The 19,771-nt window shown below is 44.5% G+C and overlaps 1 protein-coding gene across 1 annotated transcript in view; it reads right to left on the reverse strand.

Moving 5' to 3' along the window:
- The window catches only part of Dnah11 (dynein axonemal heavy chain 11), a 326,474-nt gene that overhangs the window by 130,053 nt on the left and 176,650 nt on the right, over nucleotides 1–19,771 (reverse strand). Inside the window, exons 52-54 of the mRNA XM_041639057.1 lie at nucleotides 17,138–17,300; nucleotides 15,029–15,152; nucleotides 14,241–14,383 (exon numbers count right to left, since the gene is read on the reverse strand). Coding sequence (XP_041494991.1) covers nucleotides 14,241–14,383; nucleotides 15,029–15,152; nucleotides 17,138–17,300 — 430 coding nt within the window. The remainder of the gene's footprint in view (nucleotides 1–14,240; nucleotides 14,384–15,028; nucleotides 15,153–17,137; nucleotides 17,301–19,771) is intronic.

Genomic DNA, 19,771 nt, shown 5'->3' on the forward strand with positions numbered 1-19,771 from the left:
CCTAAGCTGCAAGCACTAGAATCATAGGTGCAGGCCACTGCCCCGGTTACTTTCTCAACTGCTCTGCAGTTGGTCAAGTACTCCCAGAATCCAGGTCTTCACAGAATGAATGGAGACTTTTGATAATTTTAAAAATCATAGCTCATCTAAACGAGGACCTGGAAACTCAGTTGTATGAACAGACTTGTTCATTCCCAGTTCCTAAGATGGGAATAACTGGGATATTGTTAGCCTGAAGCTTTGACCAGTGACCCAGTTAACTGCTCAGCAGTTCCCAGTTTTACTCAAGGAGCACAGGGTTACTCCTGCCAGTTAGCTTTTTGTTTTGTCTTTTTGTTTTATTGTTCAAGACAGTGTTTCTCTATGTATGGATTTTCTTTTCTGTTTTTAAAAGGTTTATTTATTTATTATATATAATAAATGTGTGCGTGCCTACACACCAAAAGAGGGCACCAGATCTCATTACAGATGCTTGTGAGCCACCAGGTGGTTGCTGGGAACTGAACTCAGGACCTCTGAAAAATCAGTCAGTGCTCTTAGGAGCTGAGCCCTCTCTCCTGTCTTATGAGGTTTTTCCAGGAGGCCACGCAAGTGCTTACAACTATTGGTTCCTCAAATTTTTTTTCTAAAAATACTCTTCTACAAATGTTACTGATAACCCATAGTAAACTCAAAGGAAAATTATTTGAGATGATGATCATTCTGAAAAGCTTTCTCATTATATTCTTAGTAATTTTAAGTGACATTAACACGAAAGATATTTTCTGAGAAATAAAAAAAACGATGATTGAGCATATTGTTGTCCATAATTCAGTAATTCAGTGGTTCAGGCTATGCAGGTGTGCATGTGAATGTTCCCTTTTCAAAGGCCATAGAGTGGTATCTGAGGCACCTAGCTGGACCTGCATGCTGGAGTGGGAGTATGGCCGTGGCATTTGCAGGCTCCCACAAGAGCCGGGTAGAACATCTTCTCTCACCCTCACAAATACTTTATTAGGCATCATTTTAAAAATAAATGTTAGGATTATTGTGCATGTACACGGTGTCTGTGTGTTTGTGTGTGTCTGTGTGTGTCTGTGTGTGTGTGTCTGTGTGTGTGTGTGTCTGTGTGTGTGTCTGTGTGTGTGTCTGTGTGTGTGTCTGTGTGTGTGTCTGTGTGTGTGTGTCTATGTGTGTGTGTCTGTGTGTGTGTGTCTATGTGTGTGTGTCTGTGTGTGTGTGTCTATGTGTGTGTGTCTGTGTGTGTGTGTCTGTGTGTGTGCGTCTATGTGTGTGTGTCTGTGTGTGTGTGTCTGTCTGTGTGTGTGTGTGTCTGTGTGTGTGTCTGTGTGTGTGTGTGTCTGTGTGTGTGTCTGTGTGTGTGTGTGTGTGTCTGTGTGTGTGTGTGTGTGTGTGTGTTAGTATGTAAGTGAAAGTCAGAGCACTGCTTTGTGGAGATAGTTCTCTCCTTTGACTTCACATGGGTTCCAGGGATTGAACTCAGGCTGGCAAATTTGCATGGCAAGTGCTTTACCAGCTGGATGACCTTTTGTTACTATTATTATTCATGAAATAAGATACCCGAGTCCAATAAGAATACTGCACATGCATCTCCATTCGTGTGTGCCCAAGAAAGGACAGCCTAGGTACCGGAGTACCCTAAACACTTTACCCCTCACTAGAGACTTCGTGCAAACAGGGTCTCCAAAAGAAGGTCAATTGTGTTCCACAGCAGTAGCTCTGCCTCATCTCGTGGAAACACTCTGCTGCATAAGTGCTTGTCAAGTCTCCCAAAGACAAGAGCTGATCTGCAGTGACCCCACAGGCCAGGCTGCAAGGCTTATTAGTCACCCGAGGAGCAGGTCAGAATTGGACGATCTTGCCTTGAAGTAAACTCAGGTTAATGTGTGTTAGACAAAAGAACCCATCCCTTCCCTGAACTCAAGGTGTCTACCTTTATGTAAGTACCTAGACTCACTGCAACAGTCCCTGCTGCCTCCAAAGCAAGGGCCTGGCAACAGCCAATGAATCATCAGAGGGGACAGGAAGCAAACTAGCTAGATGGAAAACAAATGGCACAGGCTGCTGTGCTGTTTCTAAGACCATCCTCCCGAGTGCAAAAGCAAATCCTGAAGTCACCACTGACGCGTTTCCTGCAGCTCTAATGTTTGGGCATCAAGAACTTTTGGGATCCATACTAGAATTCTCTACTCCCTTTCCCCCTCTTTCCCACACAGGTGTTGTAAGTCATTTGTGATAACCCACATTTCACCATGCTTCGTAACACACTTCAATTTCCCGTATACACAATCCCTTCTTGAGGACATATTTATTTGTGTGTAACTAACAGGACTCAGGCCATTTCATCTCCTAATGGAAATTTGAATTGCTACAGTCACTGTATGGTTTTCCACCTGATGTAGTTTATTCTCAGGTAGGCAGAATCCTCCCATATATTTACTTCCAAGGCGTTTATCCATAACTTAGGTTTGCATTTATCATCCAAAGCCGCAGTATATTTCAAGAATAATAAGCCCCGAGTCTTGCTGAGGCAACCCCTGTGGAATGTAGTTTTAGTATAGAATACATTTTCTGTTTGAAAACTCTCACTTTACCATCTTCCTCATGTCTTTCTGTATTATCCCCTATCTAATTAGCTGTTCATTTAAATTCTTTTTAAAAGATTCAACAGCATCTTCCAAGTGTGTACATACAAGACACTTTGATATATGCATCTGCTTTAGGCAGCACACAATAAAATCATCCCTGAACTTCTGACTTGGCAACACTGAGCATTTCAGACTTTCCTCAAAAGGGGGCTGGAGAGATGGCTTGGCAGTTAAGAGCACTGGCCACTTTTACAGAGGATCCGGGTTCAATTTCCAGCACCCACATGGCATCTTACAACTGTCTTTAATCCTCTTCCAGGGGATCCCACACCCTCACATAGATATGCATGCAGGCAAAACACCAGTGTACATAAAATACAAATAAGTAAGTTATTTTAAAAAAGTAATATTTAGTACCAGAGAATTCCAAATTATTTTGTTTCTTGTGTGCCTGCGTGGGTGCGGGCGTGTGTGTGTCCGTGGGTAAGCTTACCGCACAGTGTACAAGTCTGTCACTGACTTCTACATAGTAGAAGAGACAGAGTCTCCTTGTAGCTGCTGCTGCGTAAGCCAGAGTAGCTGGCCCAAGAGCTTCTGGGGTTCTCCTATCTCCCCTGCCCTTCTCACTGTCAGAGCTCTGGGATTCCGAGGCCCGTGCTACTGCATTCAGCTTTCTGGGGTCCTGGGAATTGGAGCATATGTCCTCACACTTACCCGGAAAGTGCTTATCTACTGACTCATCTCCTGAGCCCCATTTCAATACGAGTTCACATGCAATGCCCACAGCTGAGAGCACAGCTGACTCTGAAGCCGAGAGGCAGGAGAAGGAGCTTACTGCCCAGGCTCTGCTTGCCCCCTGGGCTTGGAGTGACATGTGTTGCTTTGCAGGCCGGTCTGGAGCCCCTTAGCGGCACATCATTCATTTCTGCCATTTCTTTAAAAAGAAGACTGGTACCCAATAGGTCACTATTTGAGACATCTCATGCAGTCCTGGGAGCAGAGTGCAGCAGAGCCTTAGTTGGCCAGCCCTTGGCTTCTTGTTCTTATCAATCCAAGAGTTAGAGTTGTGGGCAGGAGGGGTGCAGACAGCCCTCCATGGATGAATCAGTGTTTGATGGTCTCCTGAGAAGGAACTGGACACTCTGACCTCAAGCAAATGCAGAGTTGAGAGGCATGACTGCAAAAGATACCCAGGAAGCTGTGCAGTATCTGATTTCCTACCGGACCACTGAGTTTTCAGTATAGAACAAACAGCACATGGAAACAGTGGCACCATGGATGTTTGGATATGAGTGAGTGCTACTCAGCACTTCCGTGGGACTGTTGGGTGTCTATGACACAGCAGAACACAACCCAAGTACCCTTGCTGTACCTGATCCCAGGCCCAGATTCTAAGAAAGAAGCAGAGAGGGAACACAGCCCAGGTGGGACATACACACACAACATGAAGCCAAGAAAACTTGGGATATCTTAAACTGACAGGAGAATTGCTCCAAACTGAAATGAATGTAATAATCTGAAGGAATGGCTAAGAGCCTCCTTGGTGCCTGAGGAGGCGAGAAGGAGAAAAAGGGTGGAAATCTACCAGGGGGAAAGACCAGGATGGAAACAGAGAAGAAGAGAGTCAATCAACTATACTCTTCTTAGGAGATATTTATACTATCTCATCAACATTTCATCCACACTTGCAGACAGAATGCGGTTAGCAACAAAGACTGGAAGACTGGTCATGACAGCACCGAGAGTTGCAACACTTGAGAGACAAATATAGAAAAAGGAGAGAATATCAGAAAGATGGGGTTGGGGAGATAGCTCAGAGGGCAAAGCGAGTGCTGTGCAAATGTGAAGGCAGAGTTCGGATCCTCAGCATCCAAGTGTGGCCATGCATGTCTATGAACCCACTGTCTGTGGCAGGGGATTAAGTCGGTCTCAGCATCCTACTGACCAGCCAGTTCAGCTGAAAAAACAAAATTCCAAGTTCAGCCACCCAGACGCTGTTTGGCTAATACCTTATGCATATGTCTAGCTAACTCTTACATCCTACATCTTAAACGAACCCATTTCTATTAATCTGTGAATCCCCATGAGGGTGTAACCCACCAGTAAGGTTCTGACTGGCGGTTGGTGTCTTCCACCTTTGGCAGCTACATGGCGTGTCTTTGACTCCACCTATTTCCTCTCTATTTTCTGTTCAAATTTCCCTCCAGGCTTTACTAAGTCATTGCCTGAAACAGCTTCTTTAATAATCAATGGTAATAAAACATATTCATAGCATACAGAAGGGAATTCCACATTATCTCTGTCTCAAAAATAAGGCAGAGTGTCAGATCTATCTGACACACTCAACATCAATCTCTGGCTTTCACATGTACATGCACCATGACCTGCACATCTCATACACATGTACACATTTGCATACACCACACACACACACACACACACACACACACACACAAAGAGAGAGAGAGAGAGAGAGAGAGAGAGAGAGAGAAGGAGGAGGAGGAGGAGGAGGAGGAGGAGGAGGAGGAGGAGGAGGACAAAATCAGACATATATCTTTGTTCCTAACAGCTCTTAAAGCTCAAACTGTAGAATGTCTGGTCCCACTGGACAGGTTTCTCTCCCACCCACTGGTCCCCAAGGCCGCTTATAAAATAATCATTCAGAGACTTAATATTCATTATAATTGCTTGATCGATGGCTCAGACTATTACTGGTTAGCTCTTACATTTAAATCAAGCCATATTTAATAATCTGTGGATCACCACATGGCTCTAGTACATCTTGCTGATCTGATGGATCACTGGCTTCTCTTCTGGCCACGCCCTTTTTCGCTTGTGTCTCTGTTTGGATTTCCCACCTAGCTATATTCTCTCCTGCCATAGGCTCCAGCAGCTTTATTCACCAACCAATAAAGGAAACACATAATATCAGTGTACAGAAGAGCATCCCACATCACAGAGTTTACTGGGATTAATAAACACGCAAGGAGGTAGCTGGTTAAACAAGTGCCCATCCATTCCTTCTGCTCCCCATCCACTGACTTTCTTAGGTATCCGCAGTGGTTGTTAGGAATTTGGTAGGAGTGAAAGATACTACAAAATATTGAGATAAGAGCTCAGTGTGAAAAGGTGTAAAATGACTATGAAAGGAACTCTTGATTTACCAAGGCCAGCTAAAGACACTTTGACTAAACACAGAGACACATGGATTTTCCTAGCTGATTAATATCTGAAAGACAAAACTTTGTCTCTACATTCATTAATAAATTTTAGGCACTTTTAGTAATTCTATCAGGATTAAGGGAATTTTTGGAGTGATTTTCTTTAGGGTCCATATGGAATAAAAATGGGTTAAAGATATAAAAACATTTGAAAACAACAAAATACTGAAAATAAATTCATATGCATATCACTGGTGAATAAATATTGAGCTGTAATAAATAAAACTGGGTGGGGAAATGAGAGAAAATATTCAGTATTTAAGTATACTCATGGCTCCTAAATTAGTTCATATATTCTCACCAGAATTTTTAAATCATGATGTTTCTGCCAGTGTGGGCTGCTGTGATTTGGACCTGAAAGCCTTAGCCATGCATGTGTTGAAGGCTGGTCCCAGTGCAGAAGCGCCCAGAGCAGAGGCTGATGGGAAATGACGGTGCTGCGAGAACTCTAACCTGACCATTCATAACTGAGAGTCTAGGAGTGGATGCAGTGGGAGGAAGCAGGTCTCTGGGCACTTGCCCCAGAAGTGTTGGCCACCACAAGGTGACTAGCTGTGCCCATCATAAACTTCCCACCATGAAGTTCTGCCTCATCACGCCCTTTGCTGTCCAAGCTGCTCCCTCAGGTGTCTTGTCCCAGTGATGGACAGTTGACTGATCTGGTCACAGGTGAGGGAGCCAGTGGGACCTAAGGAGGCTCCTGGACATTATGCCCCCATATATTTAGGTATTTAATAAGGAGACAGTTAACACTTCAAAACCAGTGGGCTAGTAGAAAGACTATGTAATAAGAGGCTTGGGGAATTTTTTATGCTAAAAATATGATAAAATCACCTTATACTATATAAAAAATCTAGGGATAATCATTAAAAATGTTACAATTTAAAGAAAATTAGGGGCAATATTTTTAAATAATGTACTGTAGAAATGCTTTCTCTAAAAGTCTAACACAAAAGCTATAAAGAAAAGTATCTGAGTTAAAAAATATGTATAAATGCAAAACAGAGGACATTATAAAGAAAGTTAGCAGGATTATGATAAAATTTGAGAAAAGTAAGCAATATGCAGAACAAAAAAGCATATTACAGTTATAATTCACCACATAAAAACTGCTTTCAAATCAGTAAATATTGTAACAAACCAAAAGGAAATTTGACAAGTATTCAGTTCCCAATAAACATGAGTGGTTATTGAGGACAAGGCATATTTGCATTAAATAGTCCATTCTGTACATCAAATACCTGAAACTTTTAATTTTCTTTTTGGGTGGGCATTTTCACCTTAGAAAATTAAAGAAAAAAAACATTAAAGGAGAGAGATATGGGTGTAGAAGGTCCTTCTGTTTATGTGTTGCTTTCATTGATTAATGAATAAAGAAATCGCCTTGGCCTTTTGATAGGGTAGAACTTAGGTAGGTGGGGAAAACAGAACTGAATGCTGGGAGGAAGAAAGCAGAGTCGGATCCTCTGCCTGAGATGGATGCTGATTAGAATCTCTGGTAGGCCACTGCCAAATAGCGATACACATATTAATGGAGATGGGTTAAACTAATATGTATGAATTAGCCAAAAAGAAGTTAGAGCTAATGTCTAAACAGTAATTTAATTAATACAATTTCTGTGTAGTTATTTCAGGTGTAAGCTAGCCGGGCAACCGGGACAAATAAGTGGCCCTCTCTCCTTGCAACAGGATATGTTACTTAAAGCCCTCCTGGATGTATAGTCATTATACCTAGATAGAGATAGAATACTTGTATACTGTAAACTTGGTGTAGTCTGTAGATGACATAATTAAAGGTTGTTTGTATTTTCTTCATGCGGTTCTCTATTCTTACATTCTTACATGACTGGGTTTCTTATATTAAGAGAAATGGATTTCTCTACATAATCCTAGGCAGACAGACAGATCATGAAACAGACACCTGGATGCAGTAGAGATTGGTAAATAGCTGAGTGGACAGGAAGGGAAACAATAAAGACACTTTCTGGGGTTAACTCACATCCAGGAGAGATGAACTCGCTGTTCTAGTACAAGATGAGGAGCAGGAGGAGGAGAGAGAGCATTTGGCATTGATGCACTGGCTCCTTGGCAGCAATCCAAGGACACACATTTGACCACAGATAGCAGTCTGCCTAAGGGACTCAAATGAAAGCCTTGTATTTCCAACAAAGCAAGACTTGTGGTTAGCACGAGTGAAGGGTGGTACCAGCATCACTTGTGGTTAGCACGAGTGAAGGATGGTACCAGCATCACTTGTGGTTAGCACGAGTGAAGGGTGGTACCAGCATCACTTGTGGTTAGCACGAGTGAAGGATGGTACCAGCATCACTTGTGGTTAGCCCGAGTGAAGGGTGGTACCAGCAACACTTGTGGTTAGCACGAGTGAAAAGTGGTACCAGCATCACTTGTGGTTAGCATAAGTGAAGGGTGGTACCAGCATCACTTGTGGTTAGCGTAAGTGAAGGGTGGTACCAGCATCACTAGTGGTTAGCACGAGTGAAGGGTGGTACCAGCATCACTTGTGTTAGCATGAGTGAAGGGTGGTACCAGCAACACTTGTGGTTAGAACGAGTGAAAAGTGGTACCAGCATCACTTGTGGTTAGCTGCTCATCTTGTCTCCTCAGCAGCTCAGGCAAAGGAGATACTAACCTACCAGAAATCCAGTCTGTAGCCTGACCTGATGAACTGCATGGCATGTGAAAACAGCAGAGTAATGTAGAAGGCTTTTTAAGATTTCAAAGCTGAGGGTCACATGAGCAGAAAGCGCAGAGAAAGAAGCTGTCTTTCACTGGGAAGCTGGCAGGTGGTCTACTTTTGCATACTGGTTCTTCCTTGGTGAAGAGGTCAGGAGACTGAATAAGGCACAAGCAGATCTGTCTCGCAAGGTTAGCTCGTGTGTGGAATGGAAGACGTGCATAAGGGAAGACTGATGGTCGTGACAATATGAAAATGTGGAACAGCTGGTGCCAACCTTAACTCTGGGAATATTAACAAACCCAAGGAAAAACTATGTAATATTTGAATAGATCCTGAAAAGGAATTCTGTAGAGGCCTCCCTCACAAAGTGTATGTGTGAAGTCAAAAGCCAACAGGATAGGCTACTGGGAAGCATCAGAGACTCCTTGTTCAAGGCAGATGCAGAAACCATGGCCGTTGGTGGCTCTACTGTTCACACTGTTCTCCTCCAGCCCTTACAAAACCTAGGGGAGTAAGCTGCACAGTACCTGCAGGCTAGATGACATCAACCAGCTCCCAGAAACTGTTGGAGGGTCTGGGCAGGTGGTGCAGGCCTACAATCCCAGCACCTGGAGGGCTGGAGACAACGAGTTATAAGTTTGAGACTAGCACAGGCCACACAACCAGGTCTCAAACAACAAAATTAAAGCTGGATGTGGTGCAACACATGTAATTCCAGCCAGGGTGAAATGGGAGGCAGAGATTGACAAATCCCTCGAAGCCCTGCTCAGCCAGCCTAGCTGCTTGGTGATGTGCCAGGGCACTGAGAGACCTTGTGTGAGATCAAAGGTGGAAGGCAGTGGAGGACCGGCACTGGGAGGAATAGCACCGAGATTGCTCTCTGATTTTTAATCCGCATGTATATATCTAGTGTAAACCTGTGTGTACGCATGTGTGCCCAGATATACATGCATCTATATGAATGCACACACATGAAAACATGCAGTTTTCCTATTCTAAGATAAGATATAGTTTATGAGAACATTTTATCATAAAAGTTAAATACACTCCTATGGAAAATAACTATTTAGCATGATTTAGTCAGAATTAAGATTATGTGTGCAATATGATTCTAGTGCTTGCTCACTAGAAAAGGAGGGAAAGCTTGATCAAAGGTAGTGATTAGACATTAGAATACGCAAAAAAGTGTTGCTGATTTGCATAGGGCAATGTTGGAACCAATGGAAGCAGCTTAGCAAGGAAAGAGAAGGGAGAATCTGAAGGGGACCCAGGAACCATGGTTATTCCAGATGTAACATAGGAGATGCCTGAAACCGTTAAAAAAGAAGCATACAGTGTTATGATAAAGACATCTTTGGGGCCAGAATAACCTGATGTCTCTCAGTTACTTTTCAGCATGCAGAATAAGAAACACATTCCAGAGGTAGCGCACCTTAAAAACCAAAGAGTTCCTAACTCATGATGCTTAACTTATGATTTCCTCAACTCTATGATGGCCCAAAACAACACACATCTGTGGAAATCATACTGAGAATCCTGAATTGTGCCCTTTCCTAGGCTGGTGGCGTGCAGGCTGCTGCCCTCTGATGAGGGTCACTGGCACTTGATCTTGACCTTGAGGGCCTGGTGCACCATGAAGGAGCTATGACTTCCTGCTGATGCTTGGAATGCATTTTCAACTTATAACACTTTGACCTATGGTGGGCTTATTAGGACATCACCCTGTGGTAAACCGAGGCACAGCTCTGTTCCCAAATTCATTTCTAATGTCATAAAGAGACACATAACGATACAATACTTCTTCCTTTGAGCCCATTACAACTCTACCTCACTTATGTAACCACACTTATGTAGGACCACAGCTCAGGGCATTTTGGAGGGATGAATTCTAGCTTCCTGGACCAGGCAATTATGGCTTTTTCTTCTTCCTTCTCCCTGATTGGAATGTGAATGTACTCTGTGGTTCTGTGGGGAGGAGAGAGGAGGTATCCAGATGCGAGCTGGCAGAAGGAAAAGGCTAATGAGACCATGGGTCTCCAGGGGTTAGGAGCCAGGCTGTGCTGACAAGCAAGAGGCTCTGAGGAGTCTCAGCCAGGTTTTCTCCTTTGTAGCCACAGTTGAGTTGCAACTGTCCCAAGAGCGGTGGTTCTCACCTTCCTCCTGCTGTGACCCTTGACACAGCTCCTCATGCTGTGGTGCCTCCAACCATAAAATCATTTTCATTGCTACTTCATAACTGTAATTTTGCTCTGTTGTGAATCATACTGTGGATATCTGAGACTGATGGGGGAGAGTCTTTTGTTTTGTGTTGATTTCATTGGTTAAATAAAGAGACTGCCTTAGCCCTTTAATAGGACAGAAAATTAGGTAGGTGGAGTAGACTGAACAGAATTCTGGGAGAAAGAAGCTGAGTCAGAGAGTTGCCATGATTCTCACTCCCGACACAGCCGCAGGTTAAGATCTTTCCTGGTAAGCCACCTCGTGGGCTACACAGATTATTAGAAATGGGTTAGATCAATATGTAAGAGCTAGTCAATAAGAGGTTATAACTAATGGGCCAGGCAGTGTTTAAAAGAATACAGTTTCTGTGTAATTATTTTGGGACATAAGCTAGCTGGGTGGTGGGAAGCAGCTCCGCTGCTCCTATTACAACATGAGACCCACAGGTTGAGAACCACTGCTGTAGGACCCTGGAAAGATAGGCAGGGTAGCGTATGCTTGCGGTCTTCACACTGGAGAGACAGAGGCGGGAGGACTGCTGGCCCGGGCTCTGCTGGGACTTCATTATTAGTTCCAGGCAGCAATCTTGAAGGAGAAGAGACTTTTCTAGGTCTAAAAGAAATTGCCAAGGCTGTCATTAGCCAGCCGCTCCAGGGGGAGGGGGAGAGATTGTTAGAAGAGGGGACGCCAAGTCTCTGGGGTGTGTCATGAGGGAGATGTGAAGACTCTAGCTCTTCACATCTCCTTGCCTACCAGCTGCCGTGAGATGCAACTTCTCCCAGCATTAGATACAAACACACAACTTGTCTTCCTATGAATGTTCCCGGGCATTCTGTCACATCAGTGGAAAGCTGCCAAACAGAACTAAAAGATTCTCAAGTGAGACTGGGGAGATGGCTCAGCAGGTGAGGGCTCGCAGCACAAGCACAAAAACCTGAGTTCGGTCCCAGCATCTACATGAAAGCCAGAGGTGGGAGCATGTGCTTGTAATACCAGGGCTGCTGAGGCAGGCAGAGCCAGGGTCCTAATCACCAGCCAGCTTAGCTGAATTTGTGATGTTTGGGTCCTGTCTGAAATGACAATAACAATAACACAAACAAACAAACAAAGTGTGAAAAGGAGAGAGAAAAACATTGAAAGAATTTCTAGCTTTCGTTTGTGAGTGTGCTCATGGGTGTGTGTGTGTGTACACTTCACACCCAACAAAAACGTAAAGGAAGAAAAACCCAAAACTTTTAAAGAAGCATTGCTATATATACATTTAAAAGAAAAAGGAAAGAATAGGAAAATATGAGGTCCAGTACATATGTAAAACTCTTAACATACAGCAATGCACACAGCTCAATATAGTTCAATGCAGAAACAGGCCCTTTAGGACTTCGTCGTGGCAGTTACACAGTGCCGCTCCAGACGGCTCTACTGAGGCCACCACAAGCACACCCACTTCCGAGGTCAGGGCATGCTGATGCCACCTGTCACAAAGAACAGAATGAAAGAATCTGCAGCCGTATTTTGAAACTACCACAAGCTGTCAATATTGCACCTAGCAATCCCCTCGCCAGGAAGTCGTCCTGGTGAGCATGCAAACTTGAGCATAAATGCCATAAACGGCACTTTTCCTAGAGTTATGTGTGATGCAACTTCTCAGATTTTTGTCAAAGATTTAGTTTAATTTCATGTGTAACTATATGTGGATAGGTGCACATGAATACGGGTGCCCCAAGAAGGCCAGAGGTACCAGGTACCCTGGAGCTGGAGTTACAGGCACTTCTGAGCTACCCACTATGGATGTCAAGAACTGGTCCTCTGCAAGAGCAGTGAGCCATTGCTCCAGCTCCTGCTTCTCAGATTTTAACACGTCCCTGAAGCACCCGAAGAACATGTTAACCAGATTTAACCAGATTCCTGGGTCTCAACCACTGTTTCTGATTCAAGAAAATGTGCATTTTTATGAAGTTCATGGTTTTCAGTTTTTAGGTAATATTGATTTTATAAAGGCTCCCAGGAACTATGAGAACCGCAGATCTGCAACGTGGTCCTAAACTCTATTATCGTCCAGTCTCTCCAGTCCAGGAAATTAGATTCAAACAGGTCACAATGCAACAAGTTTGCTATTTTCACCACCTGACAAACATTCTCTTTTGTGGTGTAGTGGTGGGAAGGGTCCTCGAACAGGCTGGACCAGCATCCTTCCACGGGTCTACAGCCTACTGGGCCATACCTTTGTTACGGAGTTACGGACAAACCTCTAAGGCAGCTGAGTCTTGGATCTGCACCATACAAACTCAGTACAGAATTACTCAATAATATCAACATGAAAGTTCAAATCACAGTCCTCTGAAGGAACTCACTCTTCTGCCTAACCTTTAAGGGAAGGTGCATTTCTGGCTGATGTCACTGCCACTGCTCATCCTTAGTGCCCATGTTCTATAGCTAACACAGAACCTCCACTGAGTTGGCACACATAGGGATAGTAGGAGAAACACAAAGCAATTGCTTTTTAAGGACACTAACTTTGTCTGTACTAGGAAGATCAAAATTGCTACAGCAGTGTTGGAGGCTGGGCCCCAACTCTGGAGGCTTTGTTGTTTCATAACACGCAACCATGACCACAGCGGCTGTTTGCTTGCGCTAACTCTCATGATGCCCCAAAGCAAAGGGGAGCTGAAGAATATCTGGACAATACCCTGAATCACTCCACAAAGGACACTCTGTGGAGACCCTGCTTCACGCTGCTTGACAGAAGCGCTACACCTCACCGGCGAGCACTTCTCCGGCTCCATGGGCCATTTTGCCAGACCAGACCTCTCAGTTTTCTCTAAGAGGTTCTTCACAGTCCACCTTATAGGAACATTGTTTTCTCCCTCAAGGAGTTGGAGCAAGGGCTCAGCAGTTAAGAGTGTTTGCTGCTCTTAAGAAGATGTGGGGTCAGTTTCTAGCACAAACATGGCAGCTCACAACCATCTATAACTCCAGTGTCAGGGAATATGACACCCTCTTCTGACTTCCATGGGCACCAGGCACACATGTGGTACATATATAAGAACACACCACACACACACACACACACACACACAGAGAGAGAGAGGCAAAATACCCACACACATGAAGTAGAATAAATAAATCTAAATTAAAAACAACATACTTTCCTTTCCTTTCCCTAAATGCTCCTGCCTTGAGTTTGGACCAGGGCCTGACAAGTGGAACACTGTTCCTCCCAAAGGCCAGTTCTTGGTAACCTTCTTTCCTTACCTCCTCCAATGTCAGCTCCCCTAGGCGAGAGGAGCATGGCTTTAGTAGCACAGTGTACACACTGCTCAGCCCAAGGCTTCCCAGCAGCTTAGCACTACAGCTCACTTCAGGGACACACTGCAGACATGGCCTGGAAAAACACACCCGTCCCTTCAAAATAAGTCACTGAAATTCAAACCCATAATATGAATCCCGGCTGAGACGCTAGGAGTGCCAGCAGCAGCTTTAAGGTCATATGCAGGTGATGCTGATGTTCCTTACCTTGAGCTGGAGGCGGACTCTGGCCAAGAAGAACGCCCAGCAGTTCTCCCTGGAGTCCACCATGCCAAGACCGCGAACCTCATTACGAATCCCGGAAACTACATTGTCCATATCTTCATCATTGAACAGATCCGGGATGTCACCTACTCCCAAAGAATGGGCAGAATTACACTATGATGATGCAATTTATAGTTTACAGTGGATTTTCCAGTGTTTGGAACGCTAAGATGAAGCTGCACTTAAAGACAAAGTTTGAAATTAGAAATGTCATCTTCCTTTGTCTTTGTTCTGGTATGACACAGAATTCACTGAGAGCAAGCAGTTAGCTGCACAACTGCGTGTCCTCTTCACCTCACCCCTGGGTCACCCCGAATAGACCCACACCTCTTAGACCTGTACTCCACAGGATGTTCGAATCCTCCACACCCACATTCTCTAGACCCATGCCCCACAGTGCCTAACCTGCACAGCCCCTGAACTACACCCCACTGGTCACGCACACCCTCTAGACTCCTTGCATCCACTGGAGCAGCACATCCTCTAGACCCACACAACAGGTCGTACATAGGAACAACATTTACTTCAGTCTGGGGCTGCTGGAGGCACCTCTCATCCATAAACCGACTAAGGAAGCAATATAGTCCAAATTAGTTAGGGTTATAGCTTTCTCCCTAAAGACTGCACTAGCAAACATCTCAAAGATAAATTATCTTTTCTTAAAGTTCATTGAAACTACAGATAATTTGTCACTGGGAAAGATCTTTCATGAAATGTATCCGTTCACTCACCCGATGCGAGCAAGTCGTTAATCAGCAGGAGGAAACTCTCATCCAGAATGTGGGCATCTGTCAGCAGGAACACGGTGGGCATGTTCTTGGCTCCAGCTCGGACGTACAAACTGGCCAGATCTACCTGTAAGTAAAGGAAACCATGGTCACACTTTGTTAAAACGCAGATGGGATTTGGGAGTGTGTGGCTGGGTGTTGGGAGGAACTTGGTAAGGGGATGTGGGGTGGTAGCTATGGCTCTCCTCCCAGTGACCTGTCACTTGGGCATTTACTGGTGAGCATCATGTGACTTAGCGGGGGTCTGCGGGTAAAAAGGCTGCTGCTGAGCCCCAACACCTTCTGATAAAGTGCTGGGAACTCAGTGACGCCTCTGTCGGGTAGCACGTGACAGCTCTGCTCGCTTCAACAATCACCTCTTTATCGAAAGTAGGTTTCCTTCATTATTTGGTGGGCAATATTAAAAGCATGTTTTTAAAAAAGTTTAAAATAGCCCTTGCCACAAATTCTAGGCATATTTTGTAAGTACTACTATGGATTTAAACGCAAAAATTTAAATACACAGGATAGTTTACTAACCCCGCTGTCCATTGCAGTTTGTTCTCACGCTCTATCCACGGGAAGGAAACCTACTTGCATTATTAAAGACGTGTCTTTCCCTCTTGCCCTTTGTCACCTAAGAACATGAGCAGCACTGAACACTGAGTTCATTTAAGGCAGAAATAAAACCTTGCTCATATGTTTAAGACAATATTTTTTCATCCAGGCTTTTATTATTGAGCCTCTACAAATTATAGAAATGTGTTAATGTACTTGGCCATGAAGACAAAGGCATCAAAGGGACCTCTGGAGAGAGCCCCTCTTCCCACACAGTTGGGAGGCCCTGTCCACATCTCAGAGCTGACATGGATTCACTAGCTTATGCTCTGTCTGCCAGAAAAATGGGCCAGAAATACAATCAGCCCTCCCCAGTCACAGGTTCAACCAAGGACAAACAAGCAAACAAACAATACAAAAGCCCAAGTGCATACTGTGTGTGTGCTCACTGTCTACAGACGTTGTTTCCTTGTGGCTACCTCTACACAGCAGCACAACAACCACTGCGGTGGCATTTACACAGGGTTAGGCACTCTAAGTAACCTGATGATGACTTTAAATACATAGGACCGTGCTCCGACTATAGAAGGAATGTGACCATCCATACCGGAAATTTCACTGGGTCCTGACCCAAATTTTCTGTGATAACAATGGGTGAGAGAGAAGATAAATTGGGAGATTGATGGGGGGGGGGTTAAGGGGAGGGAGAGAACATGAGGAAATGGAATGATTGAGTTGGGGAGGTACACAGAGGGGGAGCAAGGAAACAGGTATCTTGATAGAAGGAGCTAAGATAGGGCTAAGGAGAAATCTGGTGCTAGGAGAACTCCCAGGAATCCACAAGGATGACCCCAGCTAAGACGTCTAGCAATAGTGGAGAGAGTGCCTGGACCGGCCTTCCCCTGTAATCAGATTGGTGACTATCCTAACTGTCATCATAGAAACTTCATCTAGTAACTGATGGCAGCAGATGCAGAGATCCACAGCTAAGCACTGGGCTGAGCTCCAAGAGTCCAGTCATAGAGAGGGAGGAGGGATTACATGAGCAAAGGAGTCAAGACCATGATAGGGAAACCCACAGAGACACCTCACCTGAGCTAGTGGGAGCTCGCTGACTCTGGATTGTTAGCTGGGGAACCTGAATAGGACCAAACTTGGCCCTCTGAATGTGAGTGACAGTTCTGTGGCTTGGGTAGTCTGTGGAATCACTGGCAATGGGACCAGGATTTATCCCCAGTGCATGAACTGGCATTTTGAAGCCCATTCTCTATGGAGGGATACTTTGCTCAGACTCAATACAAGGGGGAGGAGCTTGGTTCTGCCTCAACTTGATATGTCTTGCCCTTTCTGAGGAGTGGATGAGGGGGTTGGGTGGGAAGAAGATGGGGAAGGGGAGCAGGAGGAAGGAAGGGAGGGGAAATTGAGGTTGGTATGTAAAATGAAAAAAAAAACCTTTTAAATAAAAAATTAAAAACAAAACGAATGGGTGCCTGTTCTGCTCATCCGTTTCCTCACCCGAAGCTCTTGGGTCCCATAGCCTTCAGTCAGAGTGATCTGAAAGACCTCCATGCCACACATGTAAGCAGCGAGCTGAGACAGGCTCTGCTTGCCACTGCCCCCAACTCCAACCAAGAGGGCATGGCCTTGAGGGGTCCGAAGGATGCGGCTGATGCGGCACCTGTGGGAAGAACCAGCCCCATTGAGTCATGAAACCAAACGTCCTGGATAGTAGCTGTGTGTAGAGATGAAATGCCAGCTATAGTGGAATGATTGTGTCTCTGTCCGCATGGTTCCCCATCAGAGAGCATCAGGCCTGGAATATCTGCCTAGGAATTACCCAGATGTCACATTTGGTTCCCCATCAGAGCATCAGGCCTGGAATATCTGCCTAAAAATTACCCAGATGTCACATTTGGTCCCCATCAGAGCATCAGGCCTGGAATATCTGCCTAGGAATTACCCAGGTGTCACGTTTGGACTCAGACTGCTTGAAAGGATATTCAAGGCCTACGTGTAAGCTTCAATTTTTATTTTTTTGATTAGCAAGAAAAATCTCAGTCTCTGTCAGTTCCCCGATACAAAGACCTTCAGGGAGATTTGCATGAAAGCTTTGCTCTAGAACCACTTTACAAAAAAAAACAAAATAGAACAAACCATCAAGAAAGGATCGGCCTAGATCAACAGACATCTCCATGTGCTTTGTTCACGGAGACTGAAGAGCCGTTCCCCTAAAACATATCTATCTACTTTTATTTTATGTGAATGTCTTGCCTGCATCTGTGTACATACACCAAGCATGTCTCTGGTGTCTAAGGAGGTCACAAGATGCTCGGATCCGCCTGGAACTAGAATTACAAATGGTTGTGAGTCGTTCTGTCAGTGTCAGGGACTGAACCTGGGCCTTGACCACTGAGCGGTTTCTCGGGCCCCATCACTTGCTTCTTGACCACTGAGCGGTTTCTCGGGCCCCATCACTGCTTCTTGACCACTGAGCGGTTTCTCGGGCCCCATCACTGCTTCTTGACCACTGAGCGGTTTCTCGGGCCCCATCACTGCTTCTTGACCACTGAGCGGTTTCTCGGGCCCCATCACTGCTTCTTGACCACTGAGCGGTTTCTCGGGCCCCATCACTGCTTCTTGACCACTGAGCGGTTTCTCGGGCCCCATCACTGCTTCTTGACCACTGAGCGGTTTCTCGGGCCCCATCACTGCTTCTTGTTTTGACTCTTGCTACCCTTTCACCTCAGGCAGCCACATGGAGGCCACATCAGCCATGGGTATCAGAAAGTTAAGTTTCTTCCAAAACCAGTCAACCCCTCACCCTCCTTTAGTCTAGACATTCTGAATGTTTATACTAACAATATCATCGCTCCATTTTCCGTGTAGGAATATATTGGTTTTAACACTGGTTTACTTGAAAAAATGACTTACATGTGTTATACAAATTAAAAAAACAAACCACAAAATAGAAAGTACGTAGATGCCCAACTACAAAAGCTGGATGTTATTATCCTTGCTTTTCTGAAACAAATAAATCCCAGCCTTGGATGACCCACATCACTCTTGGTTTTGGAAAACTGAAGTTGGAGTCTCCCAGGACCAACATGTAATATCACTTCAGGATAATAACTGAGAAGACACGTTGCTCTTTCAAGCCTTGTGACTCCATTAGATTTACGACATGGGACCACACTAACAAGATCACCTTGGGAAAGATACAGCAGGATAGAAACCCCAAGTCCAAAGTTAGGCTTTGGTTGCATCTTAAGGCATGTTTCCAGGCTTTTGCCCTACAGGATTCACTAAGTGACAATGTCCCTTTCTTCAAAGCTCAAGGACTCTTCAGTTATCCCTACCGCTGAGTCAATCACCTTTACTTTTAGAATCCCTAATTAAAGAAACGCTTTATGATTTGAGCCAGGAGAATCCCACACTAAAGATAAGATAGTCTTCCCATATGGGAAAGGGTTTCCCTCCGTGTTGGAGGGGGAATAGTTTTACCTGGTCACATGTGCTGACGGCATTTTATGACGTCGCTGTACTCAGCATGCTTGCAGCAGTGATTGAGGCTAAACATTCTAGAATAACTCTTAAATTTCTTGTAGTTTCTCCATTCAGATTCACTTCTTTCATGAGGAATTTTTCTTGTTCTTATTGATTTACTTTTTATGATATACTTTAAAAATTTTTAACTCTTATCCATTGTCATCTAATAGAAAGGCCTGGGAGAATGAGGGTGATTTGGGCAAGGAGAGTTGTATTGTCTGTAAAGATGACTTCCCACTTGGTGGCAACAGAAACAATTTAGATGAACAGTTTGAGATCCTGGTACAGGCCATCCAGGAGCGTGTCCTCAAGGTCTCTTATCTTCATTATAAGAAAATAAGCCCTGCTGGAAGGGCCTGGAAATGAACAGATTTTCTTTTAAGCAATGGAATTTAAAAGTCCATTACCTCAGGAAATTTTAGTGGATATATATCATATCCACCAAAGGATAAATAGTATGTTCCTTCTGAATAAATACTATCTTACTTGTGACTGCTAAAAACAAGTATCAGATCACACAAATTATAGGAACAAGGCCTTGAAAAGATGAACAGACCTTATGGATTCTAGTTGGAGGCTCCCAGGAATGTCCCTATGTCCTTT

The sequence above is a fragment of the Microtus oregoni genome, unplaced genomic scaffold (assembly GCF_018167655.1).
Source record: "Microtus oregoni isolate MIOR12 unplaced genomic scaffold, Mior012 000056F_ref0000123, whole genome shotgun sequence".
NCBI lineage: Eukaryota > Metazoa > Chordata > Mammalia > Rodentia > Cricetidae > Microtus > Microtus oregoni.